Source organism: Opisthorchis viverrini (assembly GCF_000715545.1).
Source record: "Opisthorchis viverrini unplaced genomic scaffold opera_v5_9, whole genome shotgun sequence".
Taxonomy (NCBI): Eukaryota; Metazoa; Platyhelminthes; class Trematoda; order Opisthorchiida; family Opisthorchiidae; genus Opisthorchis; species Opisthorchis viverrini.
This window is the reverse complement of record NW_008751665.1, coordinates 2,008,902-2,035,416: the sequence shown is the minus strand read 5'-3', so window position 1 is coordinate 2,035,416 and position 26,515 is coordinate 2,008,902. Positions and strand designations below refer to the sequence as shown.

The window sequence follows — 26,515 nt, the reverse complement described above, 5'->3', positions numbered from 1 at the left end:
CCTTTGCATACACGAATCATACCATCCTGCCTGAGGCACTCGAGCGTTGGCCCGTTTCACTTTTGGAGCACATCCTTCCACGACACTTGCAAATCATTTTCCAGATCAATGCAGAATTCCTGGAGGTATGTTCTTGTCTGTTCTCTATTCACGTAGCGATACTTTGTGACCTTTTCTCCAGAACCTGTGGGGAAATGTGGTGTTGGGAAAGTTCAAACCGGAACATATGGTTTGAGGGGTGGCTAACAAGTTTGGACTTAATTTTTGCAGCTATCCCGTCTGGATTTCATGGTGAAAGGAAGAAGACCTTCGCTGCGGAGTTATTTATTGGAAAATGCCAACCGACCAGTTACAGTTTATTGGACAGGAGAGCAAAACTCTCATATGCATCTTATTTACAAAACTGAACATCCATTTTCTCTTGAACGCGTCTTCCTGGACTTTCCTGGATATTCATTGACTGTTGCTCAAATCCAAGCAAATGCTACAAAGCGATTCCTCAAATTCCGCAACAGATCTCCCTTTTCCAGAGACGCAGGGCGAATTTACAAGAAAACATACTGCTCGCATGCCTCCCCCATCAGTAGTATCACCGATACAATGGTAGTGTTTGCAATGCTACGGACAACCTCCACATCATTACCTTACCTCGCAGACTGCCTATCCATCAGTAGCAAACTCTCTATACTCCCGTAAGTGCCTGAACAACTTTGCCAGTTAGATTTCCAAACAGCGAAGGTTTGTACCACTTTGTGACATCGTTACCAACCTTCGTCACAAGAAGGTACGGAATTCTAGTCGGTCTTCAGGGGAGCTCGTTTGCTTCAAAGTTCGATGGTCTAGTTTCCAATGGTGCCCAAAAACCATACATCTCAGGCAAACTGATTGTATCAGTCCACCATAGCAGTATATAGTCGAATCAGTGAAGCGGTCTAATAACTGCCTACAGGTGACTGGTCACGGTTTTTCATGGATACCCGAAACAGGGTCAAGGATAAGGAATAAATAAAACAAAATTTGGTCCAAACAAACTAGATGAACAGGAAGTTAACGTGTCCTTATTCCTGCAGTAACAATTCTGGCATACGGCTGGCTATCCGGCATCTGCGCCCAAAGCATAACCAGGTCAGTTCCACTGATCGATAAGTTTGCAAGTTATTCTATTGAATCCTATGACCAGCCAATGTCCAAAAAGTTCGTTGCTGGCGCGTGTCCCTAAACACGCAACATAGCATTTCCGGAAAAACTATCGACAGCGCGAAATTCGACGCCACTTAACGCGATTCTCTGTGTAAACATTGCGGATTACAGTCACAGTCTGTTCGACGAAGTTGACGGGTTTTAACACATGCCGGCCATCTGTTTTTTATAAGAAGTAATTTCTAACATGTCCTGTTGGTTTGAGTTTATGCTGAAAAGTTGAACAAGCGGTAAATGTGTGTTTTGTCCTTGTTGGAAATGGTCAGAAGCGCGCAGCTGATGAATCCGTGTGGAGATTTGAACCGGCGGTCAGTATGCTAGCTGTCTACAATTGATTGTGATTGAAGTGCACCCACAGTGTGGCGGTAATCTTTTGGTTTCATGCAGTCCGCTTTACGTGTTCTGATGCTCGCTCAACTGTAACATCCTTCTGGTGCCTAGCTGCCATGCTACCCGAAGATTGCACGAGGGCTGGGATACTGCCAGGTTGCCCAAGCCTAGACAGGGGAAGTCGAAAGGCAGAGGTCGGATTCGAACCACGGACCTTCCGGTCAGCATTTGAGGTGCAAGTGAGGGTCTTTCTCGTGATGTTCATGAACAGAATAAAAGGCTGAATTTTTACAGGATATACAAGTTGATTGAACGTTGATGGAAACTTATCAACGGCCCACTCCCGGCTAACCGAAGTCGGTGGCATTCATGTTGTCAACTTGTTGTAGGCAGCCCTAGGTCTCCCTCCATACCCCATTCCTTTTTTCTTATTATAAGGCTTTTTTCAAATAAATTTACATGTTTGTATGGCTGTGAGACATCAGTGTTCCCATCTGGTGATTCTGTCAGTGATAATAATGATGGGGTGACTTAAATGGTTAATATGCCAACTTTGCTATCGGTTTGGACAGTGGGAAGAATGCAAGAGCCTCTTTGTAGATAGAATCAGTCATCGGGTTCATCATGCTTCATAGTGACTTTATGTGCTGATCTACTCAATCCTAATGAGGGGAATGCAGGTATATATATATATACCCATTACGCTTGCGTAGACTGGAATAGTAGACTCGACACGAAGGGCTCACTCGTACACAGCCATAAAAAATTTCATTTTGGGGGAAAATGGGGACAAGAACTTCAGGGTTTATTGTCAGTTTTCTACAATCATTGCGGTGAATTCAAACTTTAGCTACATATAATTTGAATAGATGTTCCGCAACATCTTCAATCAAGGACGCCGAATGCGATGGGGTCTCTATCTATCGGTCTCCACAAGTTCCGCATCTCCGTTCACACCCTTTCGTACACCGTGATGTGTGAACCGAATACCCAGCTGTTGATAAACATCACTACTGAACACTTCACAGTGTGTCTTTTTTCCGGACTGGCAGATTGATTTTCGGTTGTCCTGAGCCACTTTTATCCTTCAAACTCGGCGAAGACATGGGATTTGATGTATTGCGGATTCAAATGACCACCATCTCACTCAGCGGACATTCTCACACGCGATTTCTTGACAGACACCCTTTATGTTCAAGTTCAGATACTGGGGTGTTAACACCAAAAAATTAAGATACATTCGCCAGCTATACCACTTCTCTAATGTTGGACATGCGTTGAATGTTTTGCTACATAGGTCAGGGGTAAATACATGAGGCCTAAGGTCCTCGGTTCAAATGCTTCCTAACTGCTTGGTGACCCAATCTTGGTTTGAGCAACCTAACAACACCTTGCACGATCACTGTGATCGTTGTCGTCAGTGACAACAAAATACTCTTGAAAGTTTATTCTTTTTTACCGCACAACCACGTCGATTTAATTAAACCTCATCGTACAGTGAAGAGAAAAACTGAATAGGGAAACTATATACTGTTTTCCTACGTTAAACATCCGAGATGTCCACACCTCGAGCGGTCTGTCGGACAAGCTATATAGATACTGACATTGATGCTGTTGGCATCAGTCCATAGGCTAAATATTTCAACGTCCCGCAGCACCATTCAGGCACTGAGAGCACCAGGACTTCTTGTGAAATTCTTGTTCCTGCGAAGGCCTTCCTTTGTCCGTCTTTACTTTCGCTCCCGCGAATTAGGCGTGGAAAGCAGCACTGCTCTCTGTAAAGAATAACTGCCTAATACACGACCGAACCATGTCGCATGTACTTCCGGCTAAACGCTCCAGGCAACCTATCTGTCGCTTTATGGAACACTTTTTCCGATTGCGTCATTACGAATTTGTTGGTGCTAGCTTAAATCGTGAAAGCAAACAAAATGTCCCTGACTAAAGAACGAAATCCCCATTGAAATCACCAGATCTCCTCACACTATCAACAGTCTAAAAGTAGCTCAGAGGAATTCATCCGATGCGTGAAACTCCTATATGAGAAGTCCTCACTCGAGGAGCCAGTCAACACGTGACCATCCTCTCCATGTGTGGACAATCATACATAATCAAACTATTATCTGGAAGGTTGCAGGTTCTAGACTGTCTTGATCTTCGTGAGTTGTGCACTGCCGATAATCCCAGATGAGGAGACACTACCGTACAGTTCTTCTCGGCTTTTCAGCGTACGCTGGCCACACTTATCGAAACTTTTGGAGAGTTCTCTCTGTACTCTTACATGTCCACAAGTCTGAATAAGAACTTTGTATGATATCTGTCTACTAGACTGGTGATTTGATTTTTCCGTAACTTTAAAGTAACACGCTGGCGTAACACTTTATGGGCTTGTCTCCTATGGTATGTAATCTTCCGACGACCGTGCCATACAAGTGGTACTTAACAACGTTTTGGCTGCAGCGAGCTTTTCTCCTCATTTTAGTCCCTCCCATCTTGTACGAGCGAACTGCGGATAAATAAACAAGGAGTCTTTTCCGTAAGATACTTAGTTAAACAGGGATTTTCGCCCGTCATCTGTGTGGTTTCCAATTAAGCAATTTTACGTTTATCTCTTCAGTGTTTCATTGTGCCTGTTTACATAGGAAGTGTTCGGGAATTCTCTTTTCCATACGCTAATCCAATAAGACTCATTTAAGTCTTCTGCTCCATCGATTGGGCCCTCCGGCCTAACTTGGTCGCGTTACCAATGCTTGTTCACTCGTCAGTTTTTTTTGTGTGCACTGACCAGTGCAACAAATACAGGCGATTATTGTCACACCATCAACATGTGATAAGATAACGTGATTAGGCACATGACTGGTTGTCTGCTGAAAAGAGGCGTACGCACATTTTGGCTCATTCGGTTGGTGAACCTCCAGGGAACCAACCCTTGATTGTTTAATAAGCTGTGTTTGTGTAGGGCGTAACTAGAAGCTTTTTGTTATCACTGTTACCTTCTTCATGTGCCCTTAGGCAACGAGACTTGGTGTACTTTCTTTAAAGGTAAGCCAACCCTTCTCATGGAGCCTTGGTTGCGAATTTAGCCGGCTAGCCCAGTGTTTGAACACTGCTGGACACTGTGTGCTAGTGCTACTCACGCAACGAATAAGTCTTTCGATCGGTCAGCTTGTACTCAGTTTTGTCTCACGCACTCATTCCCCTATTTAATTTCTACTCTACCATCCTCGTATCACTCGACAACTTCCGACAAAATCTTTTCACTTGTTTTTAGCTTGTACGGAGCCGGTACCCTAACGATGAGGCACGCGTGCGTCGCATGTCACTGGTTGAAGAGGAGGGTGAAAAGCGAATTAATATGGCTTTCTTGTGCATTGTTGGTTCACACGCTGTCAATGGTGTGGCTGCCATCCACTCGCACTTGCTGAAGACCCAAATGTAAGTCACGACAGTAGAGGCTTCTCCGTTTCGTTTTCACTAAACCGTGAGTGCTGACCAGGAGCTAAATCCAAGATGTACCGAGTAGATCAACAGTCAAAGGCTTTCGGCACAATTGAGGTGAGTGGCGAAGTCTTACTGCAAACATGTGACGTAGGGTCCACAGTAACTCAGATAGCAGATTCCTCTTGTCCAATATCACCGTCGGCTTTGCCCCCCCTGAAACCGCCATAATTAATCTTCATTGTTGGTAGTTTCTGAGTACACACACTGGTCGGCTTGCGCTGTTCAGCCTCGGGGCAATTTCTTCATTTCTTTGTAAATCCTCTTTACTCACAGCTTCAAAGACTTCGCTGAACTTTGGCCGGAAAAGTTCCAGAACAAAACCAACGGCATCACTCCACGCCGTTGGCTTCTGCTCTGCAACCCGAACCTGTCCGATCTAATCATGGAGAATTTGAATGGTAATGACGCATGGATCACCGATTTGACTTTGATTAATCAACTCAAATCCCGTGTGAACGATACTGCTCTGTTGCGTAACCTAATGCGAATCAAGCGCGACAACAAGGCCAAATTTGCTGGCTACATGGAGCAGAACTACGGAATACACTTGAACACAGCCTCTCTCTTTGATATACAGGTTAGCATGCTTTCTTGCGTTTGCACCTTTCACTCGTTTACCCTCAACGTGCTGCAGGTTGCGTCCTTTATTTTCGACAAACATGACACAAAACGACGCCTTCCCCGACAAGTTTCACATTATGTCTTCAGTGTTTCATTGTGCCTGTACACATAGAAAGTGTTCGGGAATTCGCTTTTCCATACGCTAATCCAAAAAGTCTTCTGCTCCATCGATTGAGCCCTCCGGCCCAACTTGGTCGCGTTACCAATGCTTGTTCACTCGTCAGTTTTTTTTGTGTGCACTGACCAGTGCAACAAATACAGGCGATTATTGTCACACCATCAACATGTGATAAGATAACGTGATTAGGCACATGACTGGTTGTCCTGGTGGTGTCTCCTTGGGTTTCCACGAATACTCGAAGCAACCGTCCCACTGTATCGGTCTTCTAATACATGTTTCACAAACTACCCTAACGTCTGAATAAGGAAGTGGAACCAGTGAGACGCCTGATATCTCAATTCATCCACCCTTGTCCGCTTTACTTCGGACGGAGAGGAGAGCCAGTCAGCCGCTCCAAGAAAATGCTTCCAAAAAGGGAGGCTTTTCACTGGAAACGGGACTGGGTTGTTACCTATACCAAACGTCAATCGTGGGTCTCAGTGACCCGGCCCATTCGCGGCTGATCTTATGGAAGTTTGGGTGCTTTGACGCTGTCACCCTTCCAGGATATTATCCGCGCGTTCCTCGCTGTGCTTCGCTAAAGACACGGAATGAAATGGCAGCCAACCGATATCAGTAGCGCTCAGTTACTATTCAGGTTGTCTGACTGGTTGCTGGAGATGTAGACACCTCGGATGTTTGAGCTGGGCTGGCGCTAGTCACCCCTGGCTACTTCATTTCTTCCTGTTATCGTTACAAGGCTCTATTCAAATGAATTTACATGAGTTTACGGCAGTAAAGCACCAGTGTTCTTATCTGGTGTTGCTATTACTGATGGTGATGATGAGTTCGTCCAAGTCAGGATAGACCAACTATTACTTTTCGTGACCATCTCTCTCTCTCTCCTCGTACATGGACCGGGAGCTAGCCATCCCAACCAAGGATTCTGTGGACTGTTATCTATATGTGGGCGTCACCACTAGTTCATTTGTAGTACTTCCACGTCTGCACACATTTGTTGTTTGAGCTAGAAGCAAACGATTGTGATCAGGTGAATAAACGTGAAGACGAACAGGGTGTGCGAAAGAAGATACTATGGACAACCGATTAGCAAATGCTTTCCCATAGTGTTTTGCGAGGTACCCGTGCAAAGAAGTTCGGGTGGTTGCACATCTACCGAAAGATGCGCGGACTGTCAAACGACACTCGATCGCGTTCATCAGCCAGTATTCGGAATCCCAACACACTCCTGCTGTCGTCAATCACCGGTAACATCGTTTCCTTTCTCGTCAAATATAGTTTCAATGTAGCCCTCAAACGGATGTCGATTGCTGTTCAGTTAGCCCGGGTCGAGGCAGTAGCACTTTCTCCACTGCCATGGACGGGTCCAATGGCTTCCAATGCCATACAAAGCCTGGACTGGGTGCATGACATTTGGATCATCCAGGTTCATCTCCACACTGAATCTTTGAACTGACATTTGGTTCCTGTATTGTTGGTGTTGTTCGGGGGCAAAGATGCGAGCTGTTGCTAGATACTCTTCGTTCGACCGTAACTGCAGATTTAGAGTTATGTCCGTACACGACCCACAGGGAGTGTTCCAACTTGACTGTGAATGTCCGCTTTTGCTTACACATCATAATCCTGAAGGTGGGTGATTTGATAACCATTGACTACCTAGGCGATGCATTTGTGATCATTTCACCCTGAAGCACAAAATCCGCGCCCGATCACCCAATCTACCGCCTATTAGATTATAGAAACGGTTAGTGTGAACTTTTGTTAGTAGAGCGAATATACATTCTATGGTTACCACCCCTGATCTGCACAAGAAATTTATTCCTCGATAACCTTACGGATTTCAAATCGTTCGGTGACTGATATGAGTTACAACGCTTAAAAATCCAATTGTCTGCAATGTAGGATTATATTCATCGTCAAACTGGTATCAATAGAACATACCTCGCTCCCCCCGTTTTTTTGGGTCCCATGTTGAAGGTGTGCACGAGCAAACTGTGACAGGACAGCTTTACGCTACCTCCCTCCTATACCTAACATTGTTCACGATTTTTTCGGAGTTATATTGACATGCATATCGCGTCAGCTGACGGTCAAGGTTGAAATCAACCAACCTTGTTATGTAAGCTATTTTGGGCACAGCCGATGTGGTGTGCTCGGAATATGACAGACACACTGGCCTTTGTCGCCTTGATTCCTGTGGATATTTTTTTACCTTTTTCCTTCCAAATCAGTTTTTGTTTATTGCACTTCACTGCTGTAAACCATAACAAATCAGACTGTCTTTGCTGCGTTTGATATTGCATCTAGCAATCGATTGGCGGGAGTTCTGGTTTACTAGCTAAGTTTCAGCAGCACGCTGTTCGACGATACTGTGGTTCTGATACTAGTGTGACCTGGTAACCGTTCTAGTTGACAAGCTGACTGTAAGCAGTTTACGCGGCACATTGACCGGTATTCCTAAAACTAGCTTATCAAAGTACTCCAAACTGTGTTGTCGACGTTCATCAGCTGCGATTCCAGATCACAACAAGTCCGAGAACGTGTAACATGTTTTTCTTGTCGCTTTTGTTTCCCCTCACTCAATTGTTCAGAGCAATGGCAACAACCATCGCCCTCCCACTGTTACTGCCTTCATAATCGATGCTTCATCCTGTTTTTTTTCGGTCATTGTGTGTTCCAGGTCAAACGTATACATGAGTACAAGCGTCAGCTTCTCAATTGTCTTCACGTGATCACCCTGTACAACCGAATCAAGGCGAATCCGGCTGTGGAGATTTGCCCGCGCACGGTGATGATTGGTGGGAAGGCAGCTCCCGGCTACCATATGGCTAAATTGATCATTAAGCTGATCAACTCCGTGGGTAAAGTGGTCAATTCGGATCCAGTTGTTGGTGGTCGTCTTAAAGTGAGTGGCTGCACGTGAATCAGGGCAAATTTATCCTCCTTTTCCGTTCGTATATTCAGACACGATCGACATCTGACTTAGCATATAAGTTGGACAAATGAGCCTCCAATGTGATTGTCGGTTCATTAGATAGACCTGTGGTAAAAGTGCATGAATTCCATTGCTATAGCCCAGTCACTGTTAGACTGTTAGCAGTTGTTTATTCGACCTGCTTGCTTACTGAACACACTGCAGACTACTGTGATAGTCTTCACTGGGTGTCGTTGCAACAGAGACTACCCTTTGAACCTGATCAACATCACACTCTCTGACATTCCGGGAACACCTTTTTTCTTAACAAGTTAAACTACTCCGGTTGTCCCACACCAAGCACTCTCTTGCGGTCAGGTTTTTGAGTTGGGGACTCTAGTCGTCATCCTGTTAATTCTTGTTCGCCTTGGCAGACAGCAACTTTAATTCTGATCGCCTTGGCAGTACACCAACTTACACACAACCATCAAATATGCGAATGGATGTCCTTCATGTAGCATCAGTTGGGGCACTTCACCCGGCAGAATGAGCAATCGAAAAGAAGCATCTTTTGTCACTTCTAATCGGTCTTCCTTGTTTTCTCTTAATGTCTCTACCTCACGTATTAATCAATCCGCGATAAGCACGCCAGTCAAACTCACAGGGAGGTTAGCCGTCTCTCATGTATGCCGCCTGGCATCTGCGTTCCAAACCTCGCTCTTCTATCTTTACCGCAGCCTTTAACACATGAACTTTTAGGCAAATTGGCTAGCAAGCTGCATTTGCACGCGTTAAACAAGTTATCAGTAGACGTTCGCTGCATTTCTGAAACCGCTACGCTACTTCTCTGGACGCTGTCGTCTGTGAACTTCAGGTGATACTGCAACTCCATCCGCCGGCGTTGTTATAGCTCTCAGTTCGACAGGGTACTCGTAAACATCCGGATCTATGTTGTCTAACTATCCATTTCAATGAGAATACGTACTACCAACCACGCTTTGTTTATGGCGTCTATTTATGCACCACTCGTCAACCATGGCTTTGATTTGGTGGAAGACACCTCCTATCAAGAACAAACCATCCCTTTGTCCAGCAAGAAGAATTCAAATAGATTCGTAAGGGCTGGAAACTTCGGCACACACTAGGGCACCACAGCTCATCGAAAGCGCTTCTCGGTGGTGCATTTGGTCTAGGCGCTAAATTTGATGCCAGTGTTGAGTACCCTTTGCAAACTTGTACTGACCGCGTATCATTAGTGCCACTCTTAGACGTAGTAGTGTGCCCCACTTCTGAGCAATCATGGAGCCTAATCGATCACATCCCCACCAACCATCGATGGCCAGGTTCAGTTATTGGTTGTAGGTCACTACAGAACGCGCTGATTCAGATGATGCTCTCCTCTGGTGTAGATTCTCAGAAGCACTGGTCAAGTCTGGTGGGAACATTGGATTAGTAATGCTGAGGTACACCATATGGTCTTAGAAAGAAGGAACTCTCCTGCGATGGATGAATTACTCATAGTCTACGCTGGTTGGGACATGTACTTCGCACGCCAGAAGACCGTATGGTCTACCTCACAGAGCTCTTTTCTCTCAGCCCTGTCCCTAGTGGTACTGGCAAGTACGAAAACACTAACCAGTAAAAGTCGTCCGTCGGGTGGGCAACTGCCATCTCCCTAAATGGGGACCTCGGAACTCAAATCACCAGTGGCTAATGACACTGGCGGAAATGGCCCAGTCGCGCAGTAAGTGACGCTTGTGCATCAAAGCTGTCGCCTTCAATGCGTAGCTATCCAATTTCCGAACAAACTGAACATGCCTTCGCCTCCAAGGCTTGGTTGTATGTTCTTTCCACTTTCTCGTTTTTCCGGTGATCGGAAATGTAGCAGCTGGAACCAATGTGCCTGTGGTACACGGTTTATAGCTGATAAATTGATTGAATCAAATCGATTCTTCCATGGAACGAGTCCATCTTTCAGCAGTAGGGAAGTTTTGTGACCCCCGAGTTAGGGGAACTTACTGATACGGTGCTGTGTTGGCGGTCTCTTCCCAGGATATTGATCGTTACTGCAAAGGAATTGACGCAGCTGTGCACCACGGCTGTGGTGCCTTGTGTGGCCTTGCCGGGTGTGTACACGAAACGCTTACTGTCGCTCCTTGAGGCGAGGTGCTGTATTCTATCGAGCTCAGATCGCAAATGATAAACGATGGGTACTTCATCTCATACGGATAGAGGGTATTAGTGGGATCAAAAAGTTTATGAAATTGAAGATTCTGATGCGGCCGAGTGTGAACGGAAGCTGTTTCAGCTAATCTCTAATACCGGACTCAAAGGACTGTCCGTTTGTCAGTAAATAAAAAAAATAACATTGTACTGTCGCTCCTTGAGGCGAGGTGCTGTATTCTATCGAGCTCAGATCGCAAATGATAAACGATGGGTACATCATCTCATACGGATAGAGGGTATTAGTGGGATCAAAAAGTTTATGAAATTGAAGATTCTGATGCGGCCGAGTGTGAACGGAAGCTGTTTCAGCTAATCTCTAATACCGGACTCAAAGGACTGTCCGTTTGTCAGTAAATAAAAAAATAACATTGGAATTGTAACATATAATAAGAAACTATCAATTTTGCTGACGGTGTCTTTCGTACGCATGGTACTCGTGTGTTTACCTCGTTGCTGCTTCATGGTGTAGGGTCACCTAGTTCTTGATCGTTTTCCATAGGTCTGTTTGTAGTAAGTCACCGCATGGCTATATGGTAATTACACAAAAGTATTTACTGCCTGTGCATTGTTGTCGGTAATGGTACTGATCTCGCTATTTGCCCCCTTTTGATGGATGATTCCCCTGTAATGAACAATAAGCATGGGCCACTAATAGGGAACCAAGTGCCCCATTTTTGTGTGAAACAAACACTGTGAGACTCATTTCATAGTCTTGAAATCACTCTGGGCTTAACTGTCGTTCACTGTTTCGTTTTCTTTCTATCTGATTAGTCATGTATGTGTATTTTCACTTGGATTTGTCTGTGCCGAGCTTCTATAGAACGCGTTAAACTTTTATGAGGCTTGGAAAGACGTCGAGGACAGCACAATTCATTTTATATTTATTAGCACGATTCCAAGGTATGCCAACTGAGACGCACGTGATCCTTGATTCTCCTTTCAGGAAACAAGCGTGTGCAGCTTCACTGTTTTCAGACATTGTAGTCCTTACACTCATAATCGTCAAAGTTCTACACTGGTAGAGACGTTTCCCGCAACATCCCTTTGACCGTGCTAAACTATTTTGATTTCATCTTTTGGGGGTATGAGTGTGTTTTTCCTCGGAGCTGAGTCATTCAGTATGATTACTAGCCACACGAATAAGCTTTATTCACAATACTTTGGTGCCATTGAGCCACCACTTGGTATATCTCATGGTTCGACGTATCGCACACCAGCTACGAAACCATCTTTTTCACGGGAAATTCATTTAACAAGCTCACTAGGCGACATCAGGGCGTAACATGGTTTTGAACATAGCAACTCAGCTAAACGGAAAACGATTTCTAATTAATCGCGTTTCCTGATTTTCAAAAAGATGTGGTCCTTGTTAGGGAGTAGAGGGACTAAAATTGCCGAGATTCGCTTGTCTTTTTAATGGAGGGTTTGTTACCTTACCCATCAGTTCAACGTCAAGTTCTCGAGACTCAGTCCCGATTCGGAGGGAACAAAATTCACTTTATTTACCTACATTTTGCCCCCCCCCCCACAATATTCAGTCGTATTCATCTCCTCAACCAGCTGTAACTGTTTTTTCCTCCCCATACAGCTTGTCTTCTTGGAAAACTACCGTGTCTCTTTGGCCGAGAAGATTTTCCCTGCTTCCGAATTGTCTCAGCAAATTTCCACCGCTGGTACGGAGGCATCCGGTACTGGCAACATGAAGTTCATGGTGAGTCTTCGTTCCTTTCACTTGAGGGCATTGAATCTAACACTTTCTAGAAGCTAGACCCATTTACTTGTTTGCTCCAGTTCAATTTTATCATTGATCGCAAAGGTCGAAAATACTGTGCAACATGTATTTGCGTATTTCCAAGTTTCATACAATGACCCGGTTTTGGGACAACCGTATCCGGTTGCGCTAGTCCAGCTCTGATTGGCCACGTTTTGAATTACGAGTAACAGCGGCAAGTCTAAGTTCAAAACAGAATGGAAATGGAACATTTCTCTATTTACAAATGTCTCAAGCATTGATGTGGAATGGAGGGATCTTTCGGACTACTCACAAAAGAATCAAAACTCGCACGATAGTGACAAGCTCAATCTTTCCAAGTCTGCTACTGAGGCAGGTAGCAACAATGCAATGTGAACGTGGACAAAACTCAATTCAGAACATATCTGTTATTCTAGATGTTAAGCACGAACCCCAGAAGTACGAAGAGTCAGATGAACACCCAGTCGCTGGATACTTTTTTCTTTGGTTAGGTAGACATTTGATGGAAGGCAGGCATCGTGATAGAAGTAGAAAGTAGTAGTAAAACAGGATAGACTTCGGCTGGCTGCTGTCCCATCATTGAGATCTAACTAACCTATGAGTACGTACCGGACCGAATAGACAATATTTGAAAGCCGTAAAGCGTGAGGCTACATGCACCGTTGCTGTGTATAGTGTATAGATCCAGTTCAACTATCATGGCGTGATCTTCAGCCATTTATCTAAAGACCTTCCATCAATAGCCTTTCCTGTCCCATTACCATCTCACCATGAAGCAGTAGAAAGACTTTTTTAAGCGGAAAGAGGACAGTTGTCTTGATGAGTGCGTTACTGTTCTGTTGCATGATGGTGTTTTAATCCGACTGACGGTCATATCTGTTTATTGCATCGCTGTTCTTGCTAGCCTTCTTTAAGGGCACAAACCTTTTTCAGTCAGCTCCCCTCCATTCTACACAGTTAAATAACGGTACTCACCACTAGTGTATAGCTTTTGGTAACATCTGCGAGTATTATTACACCAATGGTGAGCGAAGATTCCGTTTTTCCCGCTCATGGGTCACTTGCATTCGAAACCGAGCTGTCACCTGAATGTTTCCTTGATGAAGCTGTCAGTGATCCACCCGTACCGTTTCACTTTGCTTATTAGCTCAACGGGGCACTGACTATTGGAACAATGGATGGAGCTAATGTGGAAATGTGCGAGGAGATGGGTCGTGAATGGGACGTGATAACATGTTTGTCTTTGGGTTGACAGTGGATGAGGTGGAAGCACTGTACAAAAAAGGGTAAGATCCGTCTTTTATGCGAGCCTGCCTGCCTGTAATTTGCTCCCAGTTGCTAGCCCCCCCCCTGGTGGCCTGGCAGTCCTTAGCTCGTACTCTGAATCATCAGCCCAAATTTGGTGTACATTGGATGGTTTTGGTTCTGATTTGACGAAATCCAACCTACTTTTACATGGGCCATGTGGACGAATAACGTCCAGTCGTCACCAACTGAACACGATAGTGGAAAATTGTCCAAATCAAGACCTGTAGTCGCTATGTACTTTTTAACCCCTTAGATGAACAAAGGGGTAACTTTGTAGTGTTTGCAACTTTTTTTAATTTGTATGGGTTACTGTCCTAATCTGGTCAACGAGATCTGTTACCGACTTGTCGCGCCATTTGAACTTGCACAGCCATACAGGTCAATGATGTCGGTGCTACTTTAATCTCTACTTCTAAGCAGTGGTGTTGGTTACTTTTGGATGTTTCGAGTCAGTTACCCTAAATTATCTGTATCCGTTAGAGAGAAGCTCAGCCTTCCCGAAATCTAATGATGACGACCTCTGAGTGGAGCGCTAGAAGGCACCACATGGAGTTCGGTCACTTCCAATAGCTTATGAATGAATCTGATTGAAGTGTGTGCTTTGCAGAGCCAGGTCAATTATCAGGAGAACAGATTCTTTCTGTTGATAGTTTACTCGGCCAATGCAGCTGAAGAATCAGTCTCACTATATCTACCATTTAAAGCTTCGAAATAAGTAAACGAGCTGCATTCTGTTGGAAAATCAAAACACGGTTTTAGGGCAAAGTGAGCACGTTCGTTTATAGACTTTCTAACTACTCTCTCAAACTCTCCACGCTATCCGATTGAATTCAGTCCAAATTGACTGCCCTATACCTATATATCTGAACGCCCAGTTTCGTCTGTCGCTTGTGTTTCATCGTTAGTCCCACAGTTTGCTTGACCATTCCACCTTCTGCTTCATTCTTCAATTGCGGTGACACTTGAGATGGTAAAATTGATCAGTGCCTTTCTTAAAGGATCTCTGTGAGGAACAGCGATCAAGGGTTAGTCAGCAAACAAACCACACCTGTTTTAGACACGAAAGGGTACGGGTTATCCATTAAACGGTTTATCGCCTGGACCGGGCATATGGTCAAACTTGTGTTGCTTTCACGATGGTGTTAAGCAACCTAGCCTGAACAATTTCGATGCTTTTTGAAGTGGTGATCACCCAAAATTTTGCGCACAAAGGTTGGTGGCCCAGGCCTCTAGACCACCCTTGAATTGACACTATCCGAACCATCCTATCCTTGATGTCCGTGTGATTTTGTGTTCTACTTTACGATATTTAGAACCTATCAATACGGAACTTAATGAAATTACAGCATCTTACAACCTATCTTCTGGATGGCCTTACAGATCGGCCCAACGAGGATCCAGTGCTTCAAAATCTCTGTGGTTTGCTTTAACTCGGTCTCTGTAAGCTGATATATACTCGTTTGCTATCTGGAGCCTTAACCGTGCACTGGGTATTCACAACGCGATAACACCAGCCAATGTGCAATTGTAGTGAAGAACAATGACGGTATTGATGGGAGGAATTGTCGTCATTATCACCTCGGCCTGTTGGGTCGGAGGGTTGTCGGCGTTTACTTTGAGTGGCAACCTGTTCTAATGAAAGCAAGTGAATAGTCAATGTAGGGCGGCACAATGCAGCTGCGGGCTATTAAATCCCAGATTTCAAGCAGCACTAAACAAAGCCATTAGATATCCAGAAATTTATTGATAACTATCATAACGAAGGGACATCTTGCATTTAAGAACATTTTCCATAACTCCAATGGGCAACCCTTTTATTTCTCCCCGCCTTGGAAGAGTGGAAAAATTTTCACCAATTTCGTGTGTGTGGGCGCACGTTTAAGAATCTTTATCGACCGACAACAACACTGGTTCCAGGTATACGTCCCAATATTCGGATTTCTGGCCCTCGGTTGCTATTTGCTTGCCCCTTGTAACCTAAATGGTGGACATTGCATCCTGGACACGCCAATCGTTCTCTGATTAGACCGTTTTTCTTGGTGGTGAATGGCTTGTTTGTATGTCTATCAGCAGTAGTATCACTCCAATATGTGGTTTACTTACTGAAGGTTGCCCCTTTTACCGCCCACTAAAATCTGTCTGCCACCATTACTGTTTTTCTCGATCACTGATGAATCTCAGATCTGATTGGTTCACAACCGCCAGCAACATCGATCTTGTTCGTGTGCATCGCACACAGACCGTCCATTATTGAAATCTGGTTTGGGTAGTAATATGATTTTAGTGTGTACGAGCGCTTCACGATAGTTGCTCTTTTCTCACCACCTTCGCAACTGCACCCATCTTGTGACCTCAACTTCGTAAACTTCCGTAGATGTATGATGAAAGCATTGCCTGATGAATGGAAATAAGCCCAAGCCCCTGAGTAATCGTCTGATAGTGTCGACAGCTACCAAATTCCCTGTATTCTTGACCATTTCTCTCATTTACACACGACTTCGATTCTGACAGGAGACTCAACGGATTCCAACTCAAATTTGTTTATGATTATTCGCTTCACTTGCGGGCCATCCTGAACGAGAGCCTGAGCTGAATTTAGTTGAGTCTCCTGTCAAAACCGAATTCGTGTGCAAATGAGAATATTTGTTGAAATCGGTTCAATCTAGGTTCAGCTAGGTTCACGCAACTCGAGGACTGCACCTACCTGATGAGCCCCAAGAAGGTCGAAACCGGTCGTGAGCTTTTGAAGGATTTTCAGCAGTCTCATGTGTAGTGCGTTGAGTCTAAACAACTACAGATGTTCTACCTCATTCCCCTCTAATTTGTCCTACCCTACCCACCACAGCTCATAGTCACAAACCGCGTGTGCAGTGCATTGTCGCGGCCTTGTGTTCATAATTGTAATGTACATTTTCGGCTTTGATGACAAAGATCCAGGGGCAAAATGGCGACGTAATTGTGGATGTTGCTCTGAAGATTAGGTTTGTTCAAACAAAATTTAGACCAACTTTATGGTAGTTGACAGGAGCTACTCACTTTTACCCAAAAAGTTATTGACATGGAAACTCCAAGCACACTGACTTCTTGCGCTACCTTCAGATATATTTGGAACTTAAGCTAGCGTGCAGTTTCTCTCGAGCCGTGAATGTAACTCATCATCACCGAATGAGATTCTGGAGGTACTTAACTCAAGGTAAAACGCATATTGAAAAGAAGGCAAAAAATGAACGGTCAGTGAGTGAGTTATTAAAACAACGCCAATGCTCTCCCGACGGGCTTATGTATCCAACCGTGTGGTTGGATTATCTTTCTCAAGCGCGGGAATCTCACCGAATTTATGCCTGCCTGTCCTTGTTTGTATGTCAAGAGTTGAAGGGCGTTGGGTTGTGTCTGCAATAAACTAGCGGCTTTTTTGGTTGTTGTGCTCTGCAACTACTGTGTTTCGGTTTCCCTAGTAATTTAATGGGGCGTGTTCGTCGAATTCAAGTTAATGCTTGATTCGTAGCTTCGGGTATGAAGAACGGTAGTTTTTATCACGTGCTTTCAGTGTGCTTTAATCCAACAAGTGGAATTCGTTGGTGGACGCCAGCCTGTCCGGTTATTGTGACGTATTACTCGTAGTTTCACTTTTTGTTACCCCTTCGAGCGTCCATCTAGCCAGCCATTCATCCACCGTATATGAACCCAGTATCGTTCGTAAGCCGTGTTTTGACAGATCAAGTTCAAAGGTGTACCTCACAAATCCATCGTTGTTAATTTGACATTGCCGACTCTTTTGCTTCTCTGTCTGATCTTCGACTCCTTCATTCATCGCCTGCAGCTATCGACCAGGGGATTACATTGAGAAGAATCCCGAATTGAAGCTGTGCCTCGAACAGATTCGGGATGGCTACTTCTCCCCGGAAAACCCACAGCTGTTCGCCGATATCTACAACAGTCTGGTATTCGATGATCGGTTCTTGTTGTGCGCGGACTATGCCGACTACATGCGTGCCCAAAAAGAGGTTGAAGCGGCTTACAAGGTATCTGTCTTTTACGTAACTTTTTTTGCGGTATGCTTCCTTTTGATATTATCAGGGGGTGACAGCAATGCACTATAAAGCTACAAAACTCTCGGTTAATTGTGGTACGGATTCGAGAGATTACTGAAGGTGAAGTCGGGTTTTCATTGTCCAATTATCGGTGCTCCATTCTAATCAATGTTTGAAGTGCCACCGAATCAGTCGGATAAGGGACCAGTGATAAACAAACATGTGCACATCCAAAGAATTATATAAAGAGCGTGAACGATGCTGTCTATAACATGATAAAAATCCGTGATTGTGCACCAATAAATTGACGTTTCTCTGGGGAGAAAAGAGGCTCTTTTCGGTTCAGGAGCAGATGACTACAGTCCCACTTTAACGCAGTCCGCCTAGCTTCTATACATTGGCATCTCTTGCGCTGCTTGATGGGGTAGATTAGCTGAAGCTAAATTAGAACCGGTGGCTATGGAGACATAGCCATGTTGATTTTTAGTCCTGAACAACTTCCACTTGGAAACCAGAATGACGGCTGGAGCTGGTAGATTCCTGAAGGTAACCCCAGAACATTTGAAACTTATTGCGGACCGCATCAGGAAGGCCGCCGGCTCTACGGACCAGAAAAGCCAGATATCGGCTGAACATCCAAACGGTCGGCGATGACTAACGATGCTCGAGTGCTCAGACGTGACCCAGAAGCGATGTCAATCAATCATTCAACGTCGACCGCGATACTAAGGTTCTGAAACATGGGTTCTTACAACACTCAAACTTCCTGTATCCTTCTCAGTATATTGGCGTTTCAGGCAAAAGAAGACGCCACAAACACATTGATAATACTTGATGCCTTCGAACGCTGTGACCAACAGACTGAACCTTTGAAAGCTTCTGGTTCTTCAAACTGGACCGTTTAGTTAGTGAATTCATCGACCAGTACGCCATCACTTAATCACCATTTTTCCAGATGTATTAAAGATAGACTGACTCGGGGTCGCAGTCGCTGGAGATCGACGATGATGACATTTCGAAATGTTTCAGGAAGTGCCGACAGTGCTGTACCAACATTTGTCGCAGCTTCAGAAGGCCATATGAAATATTTATCAAGAGAAATACCGAAAGGAGACCCAAGCGCTGCGATGCAAACAACATCAGGCAACCGCAGATTCTGTGATGGAACATGAGCCTAGGAGGGAAGGTCTAATAGTACAAGAAGTGTCAGAAGACGGAGTATTTTGCGAGACAGTGTCGTTCGACTCCCCTCAAGTTTGTCTCACAGGTGGCCGATGAGCAATGCTCAAGTAATGGTGTTCGAGGTGATTGCAACGCGAAACGTTATCGGCGAAGTACCCAGGAGGCACAGTACAATTTCTAGGTCGATTTCATGGCTAAGACAGGATATGGGGGCGAAATGTCTCAAGTGGTTACAGCGTGAGTTTACGGACCGGAAGTTCCGTGGTTCGAACCCGACCTCCGCCTCTCGACTTCCCCTGTCGAGGCTTGGGTAATCTGGCAGTATCCCAGCCCTCATGCTTCCTTCGGGTGGCATGGCAGCTGGGCACCGAATGGGTGTTACAGCTGAACGGTAATAATAATAATAATAATAATAATAATAATAATATTTAGTGATATGCCTGCCAACCCATCCACAGTCGTTCTGTGACNGTTTACGGACCGGAAGTTCCGTGGTTCGAACCCGACCTCCGCCTCTCGACTTCCCCTGTCGAGGCTTGGGTAATCTTGCCGTATCCCAGCCCTCATGCTTCCTTCGGGTGGCATGGCAGCTGGGCACCGAATGGGTGTTACAGCTGAACGGTAATAATAATAATAATAATAATAATAATAATAATAATAATAATAATAATAATAATAATAATAATAATAATAATAATAATAATAATAATAATAATAATAATAATAATAATAATAATAATAATAATAATAATAATAATAATAATAATAATAATAATAATAATAATAATAATAATAATAATAATAATAATAATAATAATAATAATAATAATAATAATAATAATAATTAGTGATATGCCTGCCAAACCATCCACAGTCGTTCTGTGACAGTGGAAACGGAGCAAAAACCACAAGGTCGAATCTAGTTAGCTGTAAGTAATATGGTTGACGACGAGTGTTACTAGTTTTCATAATGGAAACGGGTTCGACTATAATGCTCGTGCTTATAGCAATCCAGAAACTGAATTTTTGTCCCTATGCAAATTTCGTCCATTTATGTGACTCACCCACTATTTTCGAAAATATGCCTTGTTTTTCATCCAGCTTAGGATGTCTTTCAGTGGAGGTTAATTTGTTTCTGGTGGATAGTGGCGCCCCCGTTGCCCTGTCAGTAATAGCGTTGTGAGGTGTTGAAAATTGAGCTATGCTGCTGAGGTTCCGAGGGCCTACGGATTAGGTGAGCTGATTTACGGCAACTGAAAAAGTAAGGAACAATCTAATTACGCATCGACACTACACCTTTTAAGCGTTGCGTCATGAATAACACAGTACCGCATTCCTACGCAGACAGTTAAATGGTGGAACTCAACCCACCAGGTTCTTTACGAAGGCCGATCTGTCTACGGCATTTTGAAAGCCTCAGTTGGACAGGAAATCCAGCCACCATAACGGCGTTTTGCACATTTGATCCCGTTAGTTTCGCTTACCACTTAGCCCCAAGTCTCCAGGAAGGTTGTTCCAAAACGTCTCGTCTATGCCCCCAACGAAGTTTCAGGAACACCATGCGCAACCGATGATGTGCTCGTATCCGATCGGAAAATTAAAGTGCCTGATTGGAAGTGAATAAGTCCAATACGAGAGAGGATTAATCACCAAGTTACCTCTGTCTCGTTCCGTTAACCTGTACTCACAGATCCAGGGAAAGTCAAGATAATCTTGTCTATGCCGAATCCTGAAACCAGCAGCAAATTTGTACGGAATGAATCGGATCGAATTTTATTCTATTTGGTTGACCTAATGGAACCGTTTTGAAAATGAACTCATAGGAGGATGTTGATGTGTTGGAATGGCCCACACAAGTGCGCGTTTGAAAAGAATAAACGAATAGTGACCGAGGTACCAGTGCTGGCTAGTGCCACTTGTCGTGCGGTACGGTAGCAACTAATCAGGCCTAAGCGCAGTACATACAGTGGGCTGGGGGAGCTGAAGTCCAATGCATGCAGAAAAGGAACTGCTGACGATTGTCTTCTTACTTGAATGGTTCAGTACATGCGCCCGTGGTAGAAAAGTCGTTGTGCTGACCAGTCGCAAGCCTCTGGTGGCCACAGTTATGTCCCGAAACGCTCGTAGCGATGCTGGTCAGATTTCAGAAATACGGATTAACCATTGACATAGATGTATATTGGTGAAGCGGTATCCAGAGTGTAGAATGAGTACCACCCACGCAGTGGGATGTAGCCTAAGAGATCAATTAGTGTGTTATTGAGACCCCACCAAGGTGACGCACGACTGCTTTGCGTTTATGTTGGAATACAGACCATATTCGAAGCTGTCCTTCTTTTAGTTGATTCCTTTATACCTTGCGCAGACATAAATAGGTGAGTGTGGTAAACGGGCATCCGTCGCAGTTCTTCTGATCTACCTTTGTGGGTTCTCCTGGAACAACTGTACACAATTCGGTATTGTTATTGTTGTGTTTTGATCAAAGAGGGACAACCGTTCAGACACCGACTGTCAAACACTGGAACCTGCTACCAGTCTTGTCCGGATTCTCATTCATAAGCATGTTTTCGGTTGAATTCCAGTCAATATGTTTCAGCTACTTCCCCGGTAAATCCTGGCTATGTATATTTCAAAAGTTGAGTCACATTTCGCTCCCTACTTTGCCTACTCGTGTTCTACTTTTCATTACAGGATGAGACACGTTGGGCCCGTATGATGTTGATGAACATTGCTTCTTCGGGTAAATTCTCCTCCGATCGAACAATTCGTGATTACGCCCGTGACATCTGGGGAGTTGAACCGTCCACGGTTAAACTGCCTCCGCCATTCGAGCCAGTAGATAAAAAGTAGTTGATCAGTGAAAACCCTCTGAGTGATTTCTACCCCTGCTAACTCATTACCTCCCATACACACACTCTCATTCAACCTTCTTTATTCAAAACTGGTATTGTCGGAGACTGACCGACTCTGATTTATTTTTCGCTCTTGTCTCCAACGCAACATCTCTTAGTTTTTTTGCACTTGGAGCCATTTTCAAAAATGTCTAATTTTAATTTCACTCACCCCATAATATCGATCGATAGCTATTTTTAATAACGCATCCTGGTTGAACACTGTTTGTCCACCTCTCTGTTTTGGTGACTCGGCACGGCACTTCTGTCTTGCTACTGGCCTTTTCGACCACAAATCTATGACCATGATCTGAAAATCGGAGCTTCCCCCTGTCCTGTAAACCCTATCCTTTCATCTTGAATGTAATCATGTACGACCAAAGTACGCAGCAATTGTTCCATACTCTTGATCCCCCCTGTCTCTCTGTTAATGTTTCCCCGTACTTCTTTGCGTAGTTTACAGTTATTGGTATTTCAAGAACAAAAACGCTTTTGTTTTAGAAGTTTCGACGTATTCAACGGTCCTCTTGCCTAATGTTCCACTGTAGGCTTGGCTCTAGCAGTAGTTTTTGCTACAGCGTTTCTGACTTCGATGGTTCTTTAGGCTTGATAAATCAATAGCCAAGCCTGTTATTAATTAAAAGCGTGAACTACATTCAATCCTGTTTAGACACAGCAATCCATTCACGCAAACGTAGTTTCAGTCTGAGCTCGAGATGGATTGCTGATTAAGGAGCGAAACCGTCCACCTCAAAGGGTTGTGGTTCCAAACCAACCCTGATTTTTCGATCGTTCCTGTTTGGGCAGCCTGGCAGACAGTATCTTCACCCTTTTGCTTCTGTAGACCAAACCGATGTCAAAACAGCTATTATTTTTATCATTAATGTCGGCATGGTTTGCTGAGATCATTTTGACGCATCGGTTGGTGAAGGCAATGCCAGGCGGTAGATTAACCCAATAGGCGATATGACAATGTACAGGAGTGGGATCTGGAATCACTCCTTTTACTCGTTGTCGATCACCTCTATTTCAGTAGAGTGATCCTCCGGGAAGAAAGGATGCCACAGGTAAACGGCCATTACGGTTTCTCTCTGGGATGGTTGCTATTTACTTTCAGTGCTTGGTGGGGTATGATGCATTGCTTCAGCACTTGAAATTACTGAATCTGTATCACTTGTTTTTTTTTCGAGCGTGCACTCCAGATTCCCTCTTGATCTTCTGATAGTTTTGTGATTGTATAAAGCGGATGCATCATTACAGCATACAAGCTCGGGATAATTCAGCGATTACTGTATCTAACCCCACCCTGGCTGTTTGATTGCTGCTGTCTAGGTTTGGGCGACCTGACCATATTTCAAACCCAGCGCATCCTTCAAGCCGCGTGGCATCTCTACACTGAAGAGCTACCGTTTTCTACGTTGCATATCCGGGCTGGAGTATGGAAAACAGCTTGGATCCAACACCTCATAGCTTAGTCGCCCCCGTATTGTAGGCCTCGTCTACAGAAACGATTTGTGTGTCCCTTGTTTTGCTACGGCTTGAACTTGCTTACGATATGGAAAAGCAATGCATTGATCAAAAGTAATGTTGTCAGTGCATTCGTCGCGTTCACACTGTGTGGGAGTGTTTTTAGTTCCCGAAAGGAATGTGAACACCGTTGAGTACCTAGGAGGCGCTTTTTCGAATTTGTGCGCATTGCGGAAATTTGCTGCTCATGGGATGCTTTGGAACTTCGTGTCGCTTCGTTTACCTGCCCCGGACCCCAAAGCTTTCTTAATGTTGGTCGTTGGATTGATTTTATGACGACTATTCAGTAAGAAATTGGTTTCACTGTAGTAAGCAACCGCGAACATCTTCGGGAGCTGAAGTAGAACATCTTACTTCTGTTGCAATGCCTACCTTCATCTACTGGAATTTTCATCCAGATAATTTTGAATATCCTCAGAACTAACCGGTTTAAGGTGATTTCGTTCACAGCTTTATCGTCCCAAGCTCGATCAAATAAAAAAATATCCCCCTTGATTTGGGAATATTTGCTGATCGGAATTTCACGCTGCAGGAACCTCGCCATCGATCCGAAAATATGCAAGGCTCACACAACCATATTCTACAATGCCAGCTACACACCGCAAGCCAGTACATTGATGGTTTTCGGATCGTCCGAAACCCTAGCAGAACAAGGAACAGAAATTCAAAACTGGATATAATGACCACTCAATACATGTTAGGTTTATCTGCACATTGCGGTGAACAACGGCACGCTAAAGTTGCATTTTGTCACTCATTTGGGAGTATTACTTATCGTCTTGGTACCTTCGCACACCTGTGCAGCCAAGACGCTGGTTAATGAATTGCACATGTTCTTTCTGCCTGCTATAGTGTCGTCAAACTCCACTTTGGATGTTGTTCATGGAGAGTAAAGTAAGACCAGATGCTACATTGAAATTATGAACACGAAAGCCGGAACACTTAAGGCAGCATCTCACATAGCATCTGTTTGTCTGGGTGATTTTTTGCCAAGTATGGTGGACTTTTTGTTTATGTTATCGTTCGACATTCATTTTAAATGAAGACATTACTGTTAATCCCCCAACCTGATTCCAAGTGAACATTTCAATGAGGGGGCATTGTGAAGTGGTATGGAAGCAAACAGAAAGCTACAAACTCTAATCGGTTGACCAAACCGCTCAGGAAGTTTGCTTCGAGGCAGCGAACAAAAGTTCCGATAAAATCTAGTTAGATTCTCTGCGTCGCACTGGGAGATTGGTAAAAAAATTTGTCAAAACAACAAGGTCTTCAAAATTGCCTCGAAATTTGGTTTCATAAGCTTACGGTGAATTGTCTTGAACAGTAACTGTGCGGTATTCATTTCTAAAGCTGCTAATAAATTGTGGTCGCAGTCTTTTGAAGTCCACCCACTGCACTGTCAGAAATCACCTCGGAAAAGCTGCTAATAAATTGTGGTCGCAGTCTCTTGAAGTCCACCCATTGCACTGTCAGAAATCACCTCGGGCCATAGGGAATTGGCTCTCAGGCAAAAATGCGTCAGTGATTTGCAGATTCCTTCCGGAAATCTCAAGGTGCACTTCCTGGAAAGTCGGATCCATAGCGCGTGGGGAAACACAGGTCAGAATGCCTCAAGCAGTTTACGTAATGCTATGGCCGGTGAACTCACTCAGGTGGGGGTGTACACGATCTGTTCCGGGTAAATAATCCTATCAGTTGTCCTCAAAGATAAACATGAAACAAAACCGTCTTTGCTTCTGATGTTTGCTGGATGATTTTTCCTCAATGACCCTCAAATGTCTTGTTTTTTTGGGGGGGATTTAAACCTCGGCTTTTCTCGTCGGTATCGATCCGTCTTTCGCACAGCTAGATGTTTCACCATGTACTGCAATCACCAGTGAATTACCGTCCCTTTCTGACTCCCTCCGCTACGTTGATGGACGGTTTGTGTACATGCCAGAAAGCCGAAACATGTGGCCTCCTTGTCCTTACGTGTCTTTTTGACCTTAATCGCGCAAATAAGCCTCGGCCCTTGGCTAGATTGTGTTTCTTACTTCTTCTGTGTGCTCTAATCGATTTCTTCCACCTTTGTGTCCTGTCCCGCTACTCCATGGGATAATCACGCGTGTTTTGTAAGGCCTGTCGGATGCCAGGCTAAGCAAACTAGCCTCCTATCAGCTGAGGTATATCGCTGAATTTTCAGCCTCCGAAAATCACGGTTCCTCCGTATCTTGTAGACACCAACTGACCGGATATCCTAACGTTGTTTCGATATTTTCGGCCACATGGATGTAAGCTACATCAAGATGACTCGAGCATTGGTGTACAAGCGGCTCCGACTTACCTCCGCGCATGCAACTCGAGAAATGTGTCTGTTCTTATTTAACCCAACTAGTTCTTTCCTTCAGTTTTAGCCTCTTCAACGGCCACTCAGCAAAGCCAAGTTTACCTCATTCAGTCGCTCCAAGTACAAAATTTCACCTGCCGGAACCCTCACACACCGCAGTTCTATGATTCCTTATTGGACCCGCTTTTCAGCTGACTTCCCCCCCCCCCCGTCTATTTGTGCACAGCTCGGGCAGTTTTCTAACCATATGTCGAATCATTTCATTTATATGTTAAAAGTTCACCTTAGGATTCGAAGAGCTATAACTGTCTTGAATTGACGTGATTTGATTTGAGTTGAGGTCCTCGATGGTCCAATGTCTGCGCTCAAATAGATCCCGGTAACTGGAGTTTGACGCGGAAAAGATTGGTGCAGCAGACACAAATATGTAAGTTTCAAACCATGTCTTCGGAAAAGCAGTCGACCTGTTACTCTTAATCTGAACACAGACCACCATTTCTGCCAAAATCTCAGTTGTTTGCTCGTTGACAGGCGAATATCTTCTCGCTGTTTCATTTGACCACTTGTCTGGAGCATGTTCGACA

The 26,515-nt window shown here is 44.4% G+C and overlaps 2 protein-coding genes across 2 annotated transcripts in view; one reads left to right on the top strand and one right to left on the bottom strand.

Annotated features, from left to right (window-relative positions):
* T265_00888 (hypothetical protein) overlaps positions 1–22,385 on the bottom strand; it is a gene marked incomplete at both ends in the record, with an annotated part of 36,604 nt that extends 14,219 nt beyond the window's left edge. Inside the window, 2 exons of the mRNA XM_009164783.1 lie at positions 5,237–5,407; positions 22,251–22,385. Of these exons, the coding sequence (XP_009163047.1) occupies positions 5,237–5,407; positions 22,251–22,385 (306 nt within the window). The remainder of the gene's footprint in view (positions 1–5,236; positions 5,408–22,250) is intronic.
* T265_00887 (hypothetical protein) overlaps positions 1–22,580 on the top strand; it is a gene marked incomplete at both ends in the record, with an annotated part of 44,363 nt that extends 21,783 nt beyond the window's left edge. Inside the window, 9 exons of the mRNA XM_009164782.1 lie at positions 36–125; positions 4,802–4,965; positions 5,305–5,608; positions 8,454–8,678; positions 12,502–12,624; positions 13,814–13,901; positions 13,922–13,952; positions 17,795–17,996; positions 21,879–22,580. Coding sequence (XP_009163046.1) covers positions 36–125; positions 4,802–4,965; positions 5,305–5,608; positions 8,454–8,678; positions 12,502–12,624; positions 13,814–13,901; positions 13,922–13,952; positions 17,795–17,996; positions 21,879–22,037 — 1,386 coding nt within the window. The remainder of the gene's footprint in view (positions 1–35; positions 126–4,801; positions 4,966–5,304; positions 5,609–8,453; positions 8,679–12,501; positions 12,625–13,813; positions 13,902–13,921; positions 13,953–17,794; positions 17,997–21,878) is intronic.
* Positions 22,581–26,515: the final 3,935 nt, after the last annotated feature.